Source organism: Mercenaria mercenaria, chromosome 6, assembly GCF_021730395.1.
Source record: "Mercenaria mercenaria strain notata chromosome 6, MADL_Memer_1, whole genome shotgun sequence".
In the NCBI taxonomy this organism is placed as follows: domain Eukaryota; kingdom Metazoa; phylum Mollusca; class Bivalvia; order Venerida; family Veneridae; genus Mercenaria; species Mercenaria mercenaria.
Genome location: NC_069366.1, coordinates 11690657 through 11705920, shown reverse-complemented (window position 1 = coordinate 11705920; position 15264 = coordinate 11690657). Strand labels below are relative to the sequence as shown.

At 37.2% G+C, this 15264-nt stretch overlaps 1 protein-coding gene across 4 annotated transcripts in view; it reads right to left on the bottom strand.

Annotated features, from left to right (window-relative positions):
- Positions 1–15264, bottom strand: part of LOC123549659 (uncharacterized) — an 83848-nt gene that overhangs the window by 41247 nt on the left and 27337 nt on the right. For 2 of the 4 annotated variants that reach the window (XM_053545108.1, XM_053545111.1), the window contains exons 3-8: positions 11079–11243; positions 9512–9653; positions 9109–9209; positions 6527–6853; positions 6092–6338; positions 2622–3310 (exon numbers count right to left, since the gene is read on the bottom strand). In XM_053545108.1, coding sequence (XP_053401083.1) covers positions 2931–3310; positions 6092–6338; positions 6527–6853; positions 9109–9209; positions 9512–9653; positions 11079–11243 — 1362 coding nt within the window. In that variant the 3' untranslated portion in view covers positions 2622–2930. Of the gene's footprint in view, positions 1–2620; positions 3311–6091; positions 6339–6526; positions 6854–9108; positions 9210–9511; positions 9654–11078; positions 11244–15264 lie in introns of those variants that run through there. The other 2 variants (XM_053545110.1, XM_053545109.1) reach the window with 2 other exon arrangements.

Sequence of the window (15264 nt, the reverse complement as noted above, 5' to 3'; positions counted from 1 at the left end):
AAAAAAACAACCTTAGTTCAAATTTCACATTGCAGAATTTATCTTAACACTTGTGAATTATTATTATTCCATGGTTAATTCCTGGCAAAATGATCTATCCACAACACTGTATAAACAAGTAAATAGAAAACTTCAATCACCTACAGGACCGCCTGTCTGCAATGAACTTTAAATAACAAAACTTTCATTAACCAGAAAACCTGCATGTGCAGTGCAAGTCAAATCAGGACATTTTTTTATTGCCATCGGCATTGGATCTAGCCTATCAATCAGTTTTCAATATAGTGCACTACCAAGCTTAACTGGCTTGAATATTGTAGAGTAGAACACGTAGTGATGTACATCTGAACAGCCCTGCATCTCAAGGAAAATCAAGACATGAAAAAAAAAAAAAAAAAAAAACCAACATAAAATTACACAAAAAGTAGAATCTTATGATGCACTAAATAATTTATGGAGGCTATTTTTATCAATCATACACCAGTTTATCTTTTTATCAAGCAGATATCAATTTATGATTAAAGTGTTATATATACTACTTTCAACTTATAGAACAAGAGGGTCTTGATGACCCTGGATCGCTCACCTGAGTAATATGAGCCACATGTTTCAAATGGCAAACTGATGCTAAAATATAAAGAAAGTAGGTCAGTAGGTCACATTCATGGTCACTGAAAGTTGATGTTAAAATCGGTGTGCAAAACTGTACATGGCATCCAAATTTCAAGGCTGTATCTTAAAAAACAAGGAAGTAGGTCAATAGGTCAAGGTCACAGTCAGATGACCCCTAATCACTTGAGGTCATCAGGTAATTATAATTAAACAGTCAAGGAACTATGATCTAATAAATTTAAGTACTTTTTCCTATTTAACTCATGTAACAAGTGACCCCAAGGCGGGGCCTCTTTTCACCCCAGGGGTATAATTTGAGCAATCTTTTAAGAGATCTACTAGGCAATGCTACACACCAAATATCAAAGGCCTAGGCTTTGAACTTTAGGACAAGAAGATTTTTACTTTTTTTCCTATATAAGTCTATGCTAAACTTGGGATCCCCCGGGACATGGCCTCTTTTCTCCCCAGGGTAATAATTTGAAAATTTTTGGTAGAGGACCACAAGGCAATGCTACATGCCAAATATCAAAGGCCTAGGTCTTGTGGTTTTAGACAAGAAGATTTTTAAAGTTTTTTCCTATATAAGTCTATGCAAAACTTGGGACCCCCGGGGCGGGGCCTCTTTTCATCCCAAGGGTATAATTTGAACAATCTTCTTAGAGGACCATTAGATGGTGTCACATGCCAAATATCAAGGCTCTAGGCCTTGCGGGTTTGGACAAGAAGATTGTTTAAACTTTTCCTTTCGGTTGCCATGGCAACTAGAGTTCTGCATGGAATTCAATTCTTTGAACAATTTTAAAAGGGGACCACCAAAGGATCATTCCTTTGAAGTTTGGTGTAATTCTGCCCAGTGGTTTTCAAGAAGTTTTTTTTAGAAAATGATGACGGACGCACGACGGACGACACACGACGAACATTAAGCGGTCACAAAAGCTCACCATGAGCCTTTGGCTCAGGTGAGCTAAAAACTGAGAGGACTTTACTAGGATGGTAAAAAACAAGCTTGGTGATGATCCATCTAGTGGTTCTATTTTTAGTTGTGACATCACCTGCAATCAGTCAAGCAGATCCATTTGAACAAATCTGAAAGCGGGCCTTACTAGGATGCTACAGACCAAATTTGCCGATGATCAATCAAGTGATTCACGAGAAAAGTCGTTTAAAGGTTTTTTTGTTTGACTCGGGTCGCCCCAAAAAGCATTCAAGCAAAGTCTTTGAACAAATCTGAGAAAGGACCTTACTAGAATACTTACAACCAAGTTCGGTGATGATCCATTTAGTGGTTCATAAGAAAAAATCGTTTAAAAGTTTTGTTTTATTTTCGGCTCTAATCGCCACTAAAATCAGTCAAGCAGAACCATTTGCAAACATCTGAGACAGGACCTTAGTAGGATGCTACAGACCAAGTTTGTTAATAATACATCACGTGGATCATAAGAATAAGTCCTTTAAAGGTTTTTCTATTTCTAGCTCTTGGGGCCTCTCAGTCAAGCTTGTATAATTCTGAGAGAGGATCTTATTAGGATGCTAGAGACCTAGTTTGGTGATGATCCCTCAACTGGTTCATGAGAAGAAATCGTTTAAAGAGTTTTCTATTTCAGCTCTGGGTGCCCCTAAAATCAGTCAAATGGAACCATTTGTATAAATCTGAGAGAGGACCTTACAATTCTACAGTCCATGTTTGGTGACTATTAATTCACTGGTTCATGAGAAGAAATCGTTCAGTTTTTTTCTATTTTTAGCTCTAGCGGCCCCTAAAATCTATTAAGCGGAAGCCTTTGAAAAAAAACTTGAGAGAGGATCTTGCCAGGATGCTACAGACCTAGTTTGGTTTAATTTTGACCAGAGAAGATGTTTAAGTAAAAAGTTAACGTCGACGGACGACAGACGACAGACAAGGGGAACAGGGACTGGATGATCAAAAAAACTCATCTGAGCATATCGTAAACTGTTACACATTTTTAAGACATCATTGAATAATAGATATGCCACGAAAAACACAACGTAAAAGGGTAGTTGTAAAAGTTGGATTATTTATTAATAAAGGGTTCTTACGCAGTTCTTAGACACTCTAAACTGTCTGGTTTTAGCGGTTATCTAAAATACTTACCATCATTGAATAATCGACCGTTATACAACAGCCAAACTCAATTTAGGTTTATACTGGTGTTTCCTATGCAGAGCAGGTTTTATGTCCAATATTTATAGCAATTTCGTTGATTTTCAAATATATTAAAGCATCAAAGTATCCAAATTATTTCTGAATGTTTTTAGAAAATACTAGCGAAATGTCAAATATTTCAGATATCAATTTATTCATTTTCAATTAAATGTCCAATACGTTCCTGTATCGGATTATACTTCTTCGTATTTCCGTCAACACATCCGCTGACGTCACATTCGAATATTTGCCACTGCGTTCCCGCCCTAACCACAGAGCACATGACAACGGCCTGACTGCTAAGAGCATGGCTTATGGTAGTACTGCATAAGTTTGTCCCGGGATCAGACGCTTCGTAGAATTGTAGACTTGGGTTGGTGGAGGCAGAGAGATTAGGTGCTTTCCAAGAGCTCAGGGTAAAGTAGAGGTGTGTAATGTTGCTAGGTAGACGTTTAAGATACACTTGTATACTCTGATGACCGATTCGTCCTCCTGCTGTCTTAACGTTCTTGGCGGAATGTTGAATGGCACCTGGAAAAATAGCATTGCTTTAATGTGTAAAATACGATTAGTGTACGACAATTAGGATAATGTACTGAATACAAAATATATGCAATCACCCTGTTCTACGACGAAGGTCAAAACATCAAGTGTCGGGGTAACTGTGATCTTGCACTTCGACCTTCTGATCCAAATATTAATAGGACCACTAACTAATCACCAGGCAATCATTCTATGAAATTTGACGAGAGTAGGCCTAAGCATTCTTTTGATCGGAAACAGTTTTCAGTCTCAAGGTCACTGTGAATTTTATTTTTGTTTACTGACCCAAAATGTTAGTGTTCATCTAATTCCCACAGCCAATAATTCTATGAAATCTGAACACTGTTTTGTAACTATTGAACAGTAAACAAAAGATCTATCGACTGACCAACAGACAGATCGACGATGAGAAAAACAATATACCCAGTAAGAGGGATTAGGAGGATGTTGGTAGGGGTAATGTACACATACGTGCGGTTAATGGAATATATACCACGGAAAAACAGGAGTAGAGAACTGCGGGCGGGTAGGGACAGGATAATAAGAGAGATATACATGTAAAAAGAAAAACAAGAAAAACAACATGGTAATGATGGTCCTGAGCTGCTCATCTGATCTTGAAAATAGATCGTGACGACCCAGTGTCATTAAACCTTTCGTAGATTTCATACAGACACACAACTTTATCAGATTTCATTAAGTTCAGGTAGGAGATATGTTATCTTGAGTTATGTTATGTTAACCTATTTTTGACCTTGTAACCTTCCTTTTTATACGCCCGTTTGAAAAACGGGACGTATTATGGGAACGCCCCTGGCGGGCGGATGGGCGGGCGGGCGGGCGGCGTCCACAGACCTTGTCCAGAGCATATCTTCTACATGCATGGAGGGATTTTGATGAAACTTGGCACAGTTGTTCACCATCATGAGACGGAGTGTCATGCGCAAAAACCAGGTCCCTAGGTCTAAGGTCAAGGTCACACTTAGAGGTCAAAGGTCAAATTCAAGAATGATTTTGTCCGGAGCATATCTTCTTCATGCATAAAGTTGGCACAATTGTTCATCATCATGAGACGGAGTGTCAAGCGCAAAAACCAGGTCCCTAGGTCTAAGGTCAATGTCACACTTAGAGGCCAAAGGATACAAGAATGAAAAATTCAAGAATGAGTTTGTCCGGAGCATATCTTCTTCATGCATGGAAGGATTTTGATGTAGCTTGGCACAGTTGTTCACCATAATGAGACGGAGTGTCATGCGCAAGAACCAGGTCCCTAGGTCTAAGGTCAAGGTCACACTTAGAGGTCAAAGGATACAAGAATGAAAACTTTGTCCGGAGCATATCTTCTTCATGCATGAAAGGACTTTGATGTAGCTTGGCTAAATTGTTCACCATCATGAGACGGAGTGTCTTGCGCAAGAACCAGGTCCCTAGGGGTAAGTTCAAGGTCACACTTAGAGGTCAAGGATACAAGAATGAAAACTTTGTCCGGAGCATTTCTTCTTCATGCATTGAGGGATTTTGATACAACTTGGCACAAATGTTCACAAGCATGAGACGGAGTGTCATGCGCAAGAACCAGGTCCCTAGGTCTAAGGTCAAGGTCACACTTAGAAGCCAAAGGTCAGATACAAGAATGACTTTGTCCGGAGCATTTCTTCTTCATGCATGGAGGGATTTTGATGTAACTTGGCACAATTGTACACCATCATGAGACGGAGTGTCATGCAATGGTCCCTTCTTTTGAATTACTTCCCTTTGCTGTTACTGTAAATAGCTTATATTGTAACTTTTTCATTACAAGTCGTAGGGAAAAATCGAGACCACTTTTCTGTAGTATAACATGCATGTTACATCCAATTCTGAGGTGTATTTTGAGCTATCTCTACCTGGTAAGGATTTTTTTTTTTTTTTTTTGATTTTTTTTTTTTTTTTTTTTTTTTTTTTCTCTTTAAAGGTTAACTTCCCTTAGTTGTTACTATAAATAACTTACATTGTAACTTTTTTATAATTGACCGTAGGGAAAAACCAAGACCACTTTTTTGTGGTACAACATGGAGGTTACTTTCAAAGTTTGGGTGTATTTTAGGGTATCTCTACCTGGTAAGGATTTTTTTTGTGGACTTAAAAAATAAAAGAATTACAATAATTTCTAAAAAAAAACAACATTGTAAACAACTAGAAAATTAAAATTCCATTTGCAAATACAGGTGCTAGTGTAAAGAAATTTGCTGTGACGGGCGTATATTGTGACATTCTGGCACTCTTGTTAACCCTGATTATTCATTGAAACATGCCCTAACGAAGAAAATTTTGACAATTTTATATAGATGAGATAGGAAATGTGGCCTCAAGCGTGTGTGTTTCTTTTTTCAAGGTAACAGATCAAGTACATAATTAGGCCTCTGCTGTGTTAACAAAGGTTTTCCCAGATTCAACCCAGTGACCTAGTTCCTGAACCTTAGAAAACAGATTTTAACACGGACCTAGTTTTCATAAGACAAACATTCTTACCCGGTTTCATAAAATCGATTAGAAAATAATGGCTTCTAGATAGAGTACTAACATGGGTTTACTACGATTTTGAACAATGTTACCTACATTTTACCCCAACTGGCCTAGTTTCAAACTTATCCTAGATTTCATACAGACAAACATTCTGACCATATTTCACAACGAGAGGGCCTTAAAGGGCTCGCTTGACCTTGAATATATGTATGACATACCAAATCATGAATGGTAACTATTGTCTTCGGTAGTGTAAATATATACCTTTCAAATAGTAATCGTTTGTTGAGTGGTTCCAGTCTATGACTTGGATAAACTCGTGTTTTTCAAATGCAAGGCACGATGCATCAAGAAAATCCGGATTAATTTTGGGGAATTCCCAGGACAAATCGAACACTACATGATCCAGGTTCTCTGGTATACAGTATAAAGGCACTATCAAGCTGAGTGAGCTGGTTTCCGTTATTCCATAGTCTGAGAGTGTGAATGGCTGACCTGGTCCTTTAATGGTCTGTAACATAAAAATACCAATTACACAATCAATAAGATAAACGTCTACCATTAATTTCTGACGACAAAGACATCTTTTTAAACTAGTAATTTTATTTATATTTTGTGTATTTTACAGACTTACGCAAAAAGAAAATTGATATTTATGCTAAATAACTAACGACGGCCATAACACATAATGTTCGTTACCTTAAGACCTCTTTCTTTGTATAGAATCTTCTGCTGTGATTCCTTGATACCAAGCTGTATTTCTACTTCTCTCTTCAAGTCTGCGACGGTCATCCTTGGATTATATGGTACCCAGGCAGTGTCCCCGTTCATTGCAGACACGGAGAAAACAGGTCCTCCATATCCTGTCATTAGTTTGCGATTCTCTTCTAAAACCTTAGAGTAATCAACAAACATTCTGTCTAGTTTTGATTCAAAGAAATTAACCATTTCACAGTCTGGTTCAACCACAACATCGCATTCTTCGTGTGGGCACTGACCTGTCCTTTTGACGTATTCTACAACACACTGAAATAAAGTTTCAAAATATTTATAGAACCGACTTCCTTCTCTTAACATACGTCTTGCATTGGAAAATGATAGGATTTAAACCTTTAAAAGAATCATAACAAGATCTGTCGGAAAATACTTATGTACTTCCCGGAATATAACCTGGACAAAGTAAGTCTGTCAATAGCGTTGTATGACTTGACGGGCAAAAAAATGAAAACGCAGGATAATAGGTGTATAATTTTTTTTGGTAAACATCTAAAGGGTCGTTTAATTTAATCCTACATTGTGCATTATTTACATGCGTTCTCTGCAAGATACTGTACTGAAAGCACAGTGCACTCTAACACAGTGTTACTGTCACAAATTGACATACGGGCTTTATTTTATCTGTAGTGTAAATGCAGGTATTGCATCATCTTTTTGTAAATTTTTGAGTTATTGAGGTAAATGTCAGATTTCACGCATAAATACCTCTCATGTTTTTCTGTATTTCATAACGTAAATTTCCATGTAAATTTCATTAAATTCGGTTCAGTAACAAGAAAGTTGATATTTTATAAACTTCAGTAATTCATGTTTTTATCCCCAAAACCACTATAATGGGCCTCAAATTGTCAATTTCAATCCGCGCCAAAGTAGTCAGATTTCCCGGCTATATCGTGAATCCCGTGGAAATACAAATAGTCAAGAGTTTACGCACAGGCCGTGAATCCCAGGAAATTTAGTATTTGGCGGAACATTACCCTTTAAATAGACTGGACTAGATATGCCTTGCGCACACCACCTTCCGACATTATAGACGAATCTATGTCTGAATTATTTTCTTGCTAGAAATTATGCTCGATCGAGGTAAGAAATTTATTTGTTAGATTTTTGTATGATTTTTGCATTACGATTTTTATTTGGTAAATTTTTGTGCATTCTACAGAATTCTGTAACATTTACTTTTAGGCATATGATTTTAGCTAGTTTCGGTATGTCAGGATAATTTATTAAATTTTTCAGATTTTTGTAAATTATTTCGAAAGAGGAATCTAAAATGTTTCGTTTATATAAGATGTAAAATTTATACTGAAATTTGTATCGTGATATTTGTAACGCACTGTTTCAAAAACTTATGTCAAACATTTCGTTGTTATGGAACGCCATTACTGCATTGTATTGTTATGTATAAATCTATATGGCAAGTCTGGTGCCATGTATGTAATATTTTATTGTAATTTGTAATTGTGTGCCAGTCTATAGCACATCTAATTAATGTCCGTTGTAGTGTATGGCATTTGATATTATATGGATGCCAACTATGATATAACGTTTGATTTACATTGAATTTTGTTAATTTGTAGTTGTAAATAATAGCTGCAGTTTATCATGTCCGTATCTATAATGTTTCATCATATACTTTTCATATCTTTTTCATACTTTAACTTTAGTCTTTTAAGTAATTTTTGTAATAATGGAAGTAATTAGTGACGCATTTTAATCATGTGACGTCTGAACTTAGTAGCACATATGTTTTGTATAAGTAGCACGTATTATTTATGGGAGCCTACGGAGGTATGGTGTACCCAAAGGAGCAGTTATATGCCCTGACTTATCTGTTTTGCTATGGTGCTTACCATTTGTTATATATTTTAGCTTCTCCCGCCAGACGATTTTCTTGGTGATGTCATAACCCGGAAGTACAATACCCGAGGTTCACTTGTCTTCACTCGCCTGGATGTGATTTTTCCCAGCGCAGAGCTTTCGTCCCATGGTTGTGCCATAAACCGCAAAGACGCTGATTTTTGTTATCCTCTGAAGTCAGCTCAGGGATGCAATCACCTACCACCATAGGGAGCCAATACGGAATCAACGTATTCACGGTTTAAAGGGACTTTATTTCAAGATACGTTTTGATATTGTTTGTGCTACTTAAAGTTCGCAATTAAATTAAAGAACTGTGACACGTCACCTTAGAATGGAACTGTAAGATCTTTTGTATCCGGAGATACTGAACTTTGATTTTTTTTTCTTTCTTATAATCAGTTTTTTTTTTCATATCATCTATGCATTGTTAATAATCATCTTATGTAAATAAATTTGTAAATATTGTAAAGGGTGTTGATTTGTTTTGATGGTTACTGTCGCCGGTACGGCCTTTCCTGTCACAGTTACTTCCCTTTATTGGTACCCCCTTATTGGTACAGTAGATATGATTTTTGACACTAATCCTGCGCGGAGGTTGTATTAAAAGAATAACGCCAGTATGACACAAGAAGTCCACTCACCCTTAGACAATGCCCAGGATAATGATTGCAGCTGTCAGATATAGGTGTTTTAGGAAACTCAATCGGTGGTTTTGGCTTTTTGCACATAAAACATCGTAGCTCTGAAATATGAAAAAAATTCTAATATTTGTTCTGAGTAATCTTTGAGATTCCTCGTGTTTGAATAGCTCTGTACTTGAGACAACATCCTATTCTTACAACCTAGTATTAAATGTTAAGTTCAAAACATTGCTTTTGATGGAATCATTAAAGTATGACAATGTTTGTTCATATAATTTTATTATTTATTTTACAAAATTATTGATTATGCGTCCATAAAATTGCATGTACATAGCTCGGATCAACTGCCCGAGTGACAGCTCTTCACTTGCGTAATCACCAAACCAAATTATAAGTATTTTACCATATTCATCATCACTTTCATCGTCGTCATCATCGGACTCCATAGCAATCATCTCAGCAATGGGACTTGACCGTTTTCCAACAACTTCTGGATATGGTGTTGAAATAAAAACATGGGGAGTGGTTACAGATGAACTCGGCATCTAAAACAATTACAAAAAAATGTATACTCAAGTTTTAGTTTATGCTAACTTCTTTTACATGTAAGTCGATTGTGACTCTGATACCACGACTTACATTAATCACTCTCAACACCTAATTCTGAGTATCAATTCCTAAAGACTTTTAATGCTGAGCGCCAAGCAAGGTGTATCATTTTCCATGTCCTTGGTATGACACAGCCAGAGTGAGCCAACGACCTCCTGAGCTCGATCCTCTCTCCAGCTGAACTGATTTATATAGGCAACACTCATCAGTGATCTTTGTGTGGTGTAATGTGCGTGTTATATACTCCCGTCATCCGCTTAATGCAATTAAGATAAATGTGTGTAATATAAAAGTAACACTTATACATGCAGTAATTTCTATCTAATTTTACATTCAATCACATTTTTAAGAACTACCTATTTGCGATCATAAAATATAGAAACGATCTGTAGAATGATACTAAATAAAAGCATAGTAACGTGACTCGGATGCGATACAATGCCAAACAAACACAGGTTTCCAACATTTTAAACAGAAAGGCCCTTCCAAAGGATACAAAATAAAAGAAAAATATACACCAAAAAGTAAGTTTACTAGCTGTATTAAAACACGCAAATCGTTTTTAGTACCAACTGCCTTGACCCAATCAGCAAAAATCCAATTTAAAGCCAGGTCTCAATTTAAAAGTGCTATACAAAGACATGTTTGCTCTGAATTTGACATTCCAAGCTTGTTCTATTGGATGGATTTTTTTTCTATTTTCAGAAATAATGACCTTGTCCCCAGCGGTCCAAAATTTATGCTATACATTTGTACCAACCTTATTGTTTCGTAGGATACCTATACATACCAATTAGTGCGAATTTCAACTTTACTTTGATAGAGCAGATTCGCTTTTTTGTTCAAGGTAACAACGACCTTGCTTGACCTAACTTATGACATGTCTCCATATCAGTTTGCTACAAACTAATTACATGTACATGTCAAACTTGATCATTATAAAATGTAAGTCCTCTTCTTTCCTACTGTGTAAGTAACGAAATTTTCACTTTGACCCCGACATCCTCAAATACAATGCCAACCCTTTTCCCATTACGGCATATACATACTACAAATGTAACTTTCATTGCAATGTTTCATTTCCAAAAAAGAATAAACTTTCTGGTTTTAGTAAATGAACATCCTGCATGCCTCAATTATAATCTCAATTCAGGTGTTTATATAAGCTTTCTATACAATGCTACACACTAACCTTTCTCAGAACTGCCTTTCAAATGTAAGTAGAAACATAACATTATCCTTGTAGCACAAAATGACGTCTAAAACGGACAGTGTAAGTAAACCAAAGCCTATAGATGACAACGATTTGATTGTTACTTCCACCCACCCTTTAAAACCAAAAACCTGTACAAAGGTCTTACGTCTTCTAGGCCAGCTTCTCTGAAGCAAATTTTCATAAGAAGGTCCTTCACCTCACTGATGTTTGACAAACGCATGTAGTAACCAAACGTTCTTGCCGCTATATGTTGATAGAAATATTCGAAACTGGAATCATAGCTACATTGGACCGCATAGATTTTGATATCCTGAAATGAGAATACTAGCCTTAGTAAACAGTGGTTCAAATCAATAAGGCAGAAAATTGAAGAATTAAAATGTACATAAGGGCTATGATGGCCTTATATCTCTAACCAGAGTTTCACAGCTCAAACAAGTACGTATTAGAAGACTTTTCTACACGATTTTAACACATCCCTAATTCGATATACTGGAATTCTAAACTCATATTATGGTTTCTGAAAATATATTTTATGATATTAATAAGTCATGTAAAGATATACAACATATGTGTGTTTAGAAATAATGATAGTATATAAATTGTACAACGGCACTCCATAGCAGTCAGTGTGTTTGATGTGTGTAATATCGGTAATAGTTTGACATTTTAAAAAGTTCTAAAAAGGTTGGTATGATATATCTTGTACATAAAATAATGTATACAATATCCCTCTTAGTAGAAAGTACATTATTTGTACTTTAGAGATAAATATAAATCTTACTTATTAAAACATGAAAAAACATTACCTGGATTGTGGTTTGGTTTTTGTTATTTTCTAGGTGTTTGGTTAAAAAAATCGCGTCTAACGGAGCAGAATACACCTATTCCAGTCGTACAGGACATGACATGACAGGACAGGGCGGGGTGGAGGAGGGAGTGCAGGATACGGATGAGGTTTGCTAAGATACAATATCACGACACTTTATAGAAGGTAAACAAAAGGATCACTGTGACCTTGACCTGCCAGGCTCTGACCCCAAAATCAATAGAGATCTTCTTCAACTTGTACTTAGTAATTGTGTAAAGTTTGAAAGACGAAGCTGTCATACTTTCTGACTAAGAGCCCGGGAAACAAACATATTACCAGAAATTATGGGAGATCCCTGTCCTTGACCTCTGAGTCAGTGGTCCCAAAATCGACAGAGGTATTTATTCATCGTGTTAAGTTTAAAATCCGTAGCCATTTTACATAATAATTTACAGTCTGGAAACCATTTTCAGTCTCACGGTTACTGTGACGCTTACCTATACATCCAAACCAATAGGGATACTCAACAAGTGGTGCTAGTCAACATGCAGAGTTTGAATGCTAATGCTATATCTGATATACTTTGTGACTAAGAGCTCCAGAAACGAACGAGTAACAACAAATTATGTCAGATCATCGTGTCTTTAACCTCTGAGTCGCTGATCCAAACATCGACAGAGAACTTTCTCTAATGGTATTTATTCATCGTGACGAGTTTGAAATCGGTAATGATTTACAGTCTGGAAACCATTTTCAGTCTCCCGGTTACTGTGACCTTGCCCTTAAACTATAGACCACAAACACGATAGGGATCACCCACAAGTGGTGCTAAGTCATCAGGTAAAGGCTGAATACTGAATCTGATATACTTTCTTACTTTGAGTCCGGAAATGAAAAATTTTAAAAAAAAAAGTTTATTCAGGTCCGTGTGACCTTGACCTTTGAGCCACTGACCCTAAAATCGTTAGAGATTATCCTCGAGAGGTATTTAGCCATTGTATTAAGTTTGAATACTGTATGCGTTGTATTCAATGACTTAAGAGTCCGGAAACCATTTTCAATCTCCAGGTTACTCTGACCTTGACCTTTGACCTACTGACCAAAAAGTAATAGATATCCTCCTCAAGTGGTGCTTAGTCATCCTGTAAAGTTTGAAAGCTGTAGCAACTACAGTGTTTTAGAGCCCGGATACGAAAACAAACACAGACATTCAGTCAAGTCCCTTTGACCTCTGATCCCAAATCAATAGGGAGCTTCCTCTAGTGGTATAAGTTTGAAAGCCGTAGATGTTACACTTTTTGACATAGAGTCTTTGAACCATTTTCAAATTCGATGACACAATGACCTTGATAATTGACCGTCTGATCCAAAAAAAACATAAGGGATCTTCTCAAGTGGTGCTTAGTCATCTACTAAAGTTTGAAAGCTGTAGCAATGAAAAATACCAGAAATAAAGTAAAGTCCCTGTGACCTAGACCTTTGAGCTACTGGTCCCAAAACCCGTTGGAATCTTCCTCTAATGGTACTCAATCACTGTGTGAAGTTTGAAAGCTGTGTGTGTTATACTTTATCTATAGCTTAAGAATCCGGAAACTATTTTTAGTCTCAGGTTCACTGTGATCTTGATGTTTGACCCTAAAAACAACAGAGATTCTCCTCAAGTGAAACCTTGTCATTGTCAGAATAATTTGTATATCTGATATATGGATAACGTAACACATAAGCACAGATAGTGCTTGACTCCCTTTCCATGCTATCATTGGTACAAGTATTGTTGAATTGCTGTTAATAATAGGTTTTGGATCATTCAAGGACGATCTGGGTTATTTTAGTGTTAGCTGGAGCCAAGCATCTCACATTATGTAAAGGGAACCAATTATTTGTTAATTAAAGCAAGTACCCGTTGTGAAATACTATGTACAGATTTGGACCAATCAGAACCAAGTTTTATAAACAGCACCAATCAAAGCTCACTTCTGCTAGAATATGAACAGGTAGATGGATGACAGAAAGATCATTCTGTATCCAGCGATTGAAAGAGACACATCGAGGGTTCAACTTATAATTTATCCCAGAACCTTGATAAGGAGGTTATTGCAAATACAGTGTCAGGGCGGATAAATTATTAAAAAGAAAACGTTTGAAGTTCATAGACTAAAGAAGAGTTGCAGAATTCCAACAAGGTTTCGAGCTATAGGGCCAGCGCATAGGAGTTTTACATTAAGGGTAGTTGAATGCTATAGACGATAGCAAATATAGGCTGAGCATCAGGAAGCTGAGACAGAGACAAAATTATGTTTTGGTGATCTACCAAGACAGTAGGAGAGTTCAAGCTTACAGAATTGGCGGAGTACAGTCAAGGCATCTGGGTTATACCTATATGGTAGTTGAATGCTATATGTGATAGCATATAAGCGCTGAGCATCCAGGAGTCGGGGCAATCTTACTGAGTTACAGCTTCAACCAAATGGTGTTTTTGTCACAAAAACATATGTCTCCCCCTATGTATACCTTTAGCTCTGGCGGCCATTTTATGCAGCGCAGCGGAACGTGTCGGCGATATGCATAACTAGGTTTGATATTAAGTTTCATCGAAATCCAGTTAGCAGTTTGACCTGTGAAAGCCGGACAAGATTTTTCTATTTTTAGTTCTGGCGGCCATTTTGTGCAGCGAAGCGGAACGTTCCGATGATATGCACAACTAGGGTTGGTGCTGATTACTTCTGTGAAGTTTCGTAGAAATCCGCTAGCAGTTTGACCCGTGAATGCCGGAGAAAATTTATCTATTTTTAGCTGTGGCGGCCATTTTGTGCAGCGAATTGGAACGTGCCGGCGATATGCATATTTAGGCTTGGTACTGATCACTCCTGTGAAGTTTTGTCGAAATCCAGCTAGCAGTTTGACCTGTGAAAGCCGGGCAAATTTTTTCTATTTTTAGCTCTTGTGGCCATTTTGTGCAGCGAAGGGGAACGTGCCGGCGAAATGCACAAGTAGGGTTGGTACTGATCACTCCTATGAAGTTTCGTTGAAATCCAGCCTTCAGTTTGACCTGTGAAAGCCGGACAAGCTTAATGCGGACATACGGACGGACGGCAAAGGCAAAACCAATATGATGGGGGAGACATAATTAAAAGGACATATGCTGAGCATCTATGCGATAGGACTCAATGTTGTTGATTCAAAGACATTTTCTGACGGGAACATTCAACTTCGACAAAAAGACCGGTCAAGTATAGTATCTCCAGCCTATAGGAGTTTGAGCTGATTATCGTTAATTGAAGATTGTTATAAGATACTAAAGGCGTAGGCAATTATTTGGGTCATATAACTCGTATCCTGACAGTCATCCTGTAAAGACTGAAAGCGCTGTAGCTATTATACTTTCTGACGCAGCGTCCTGAATTTCAAATGTTGACGGACGTATGGGCGGACATCGCAATTCCACAAGACGACCGTTCTTTTCCAAACGGATCTATAGAAATAATTCCTCATTTAAAATATGCTGCTATAATTTTGAAGA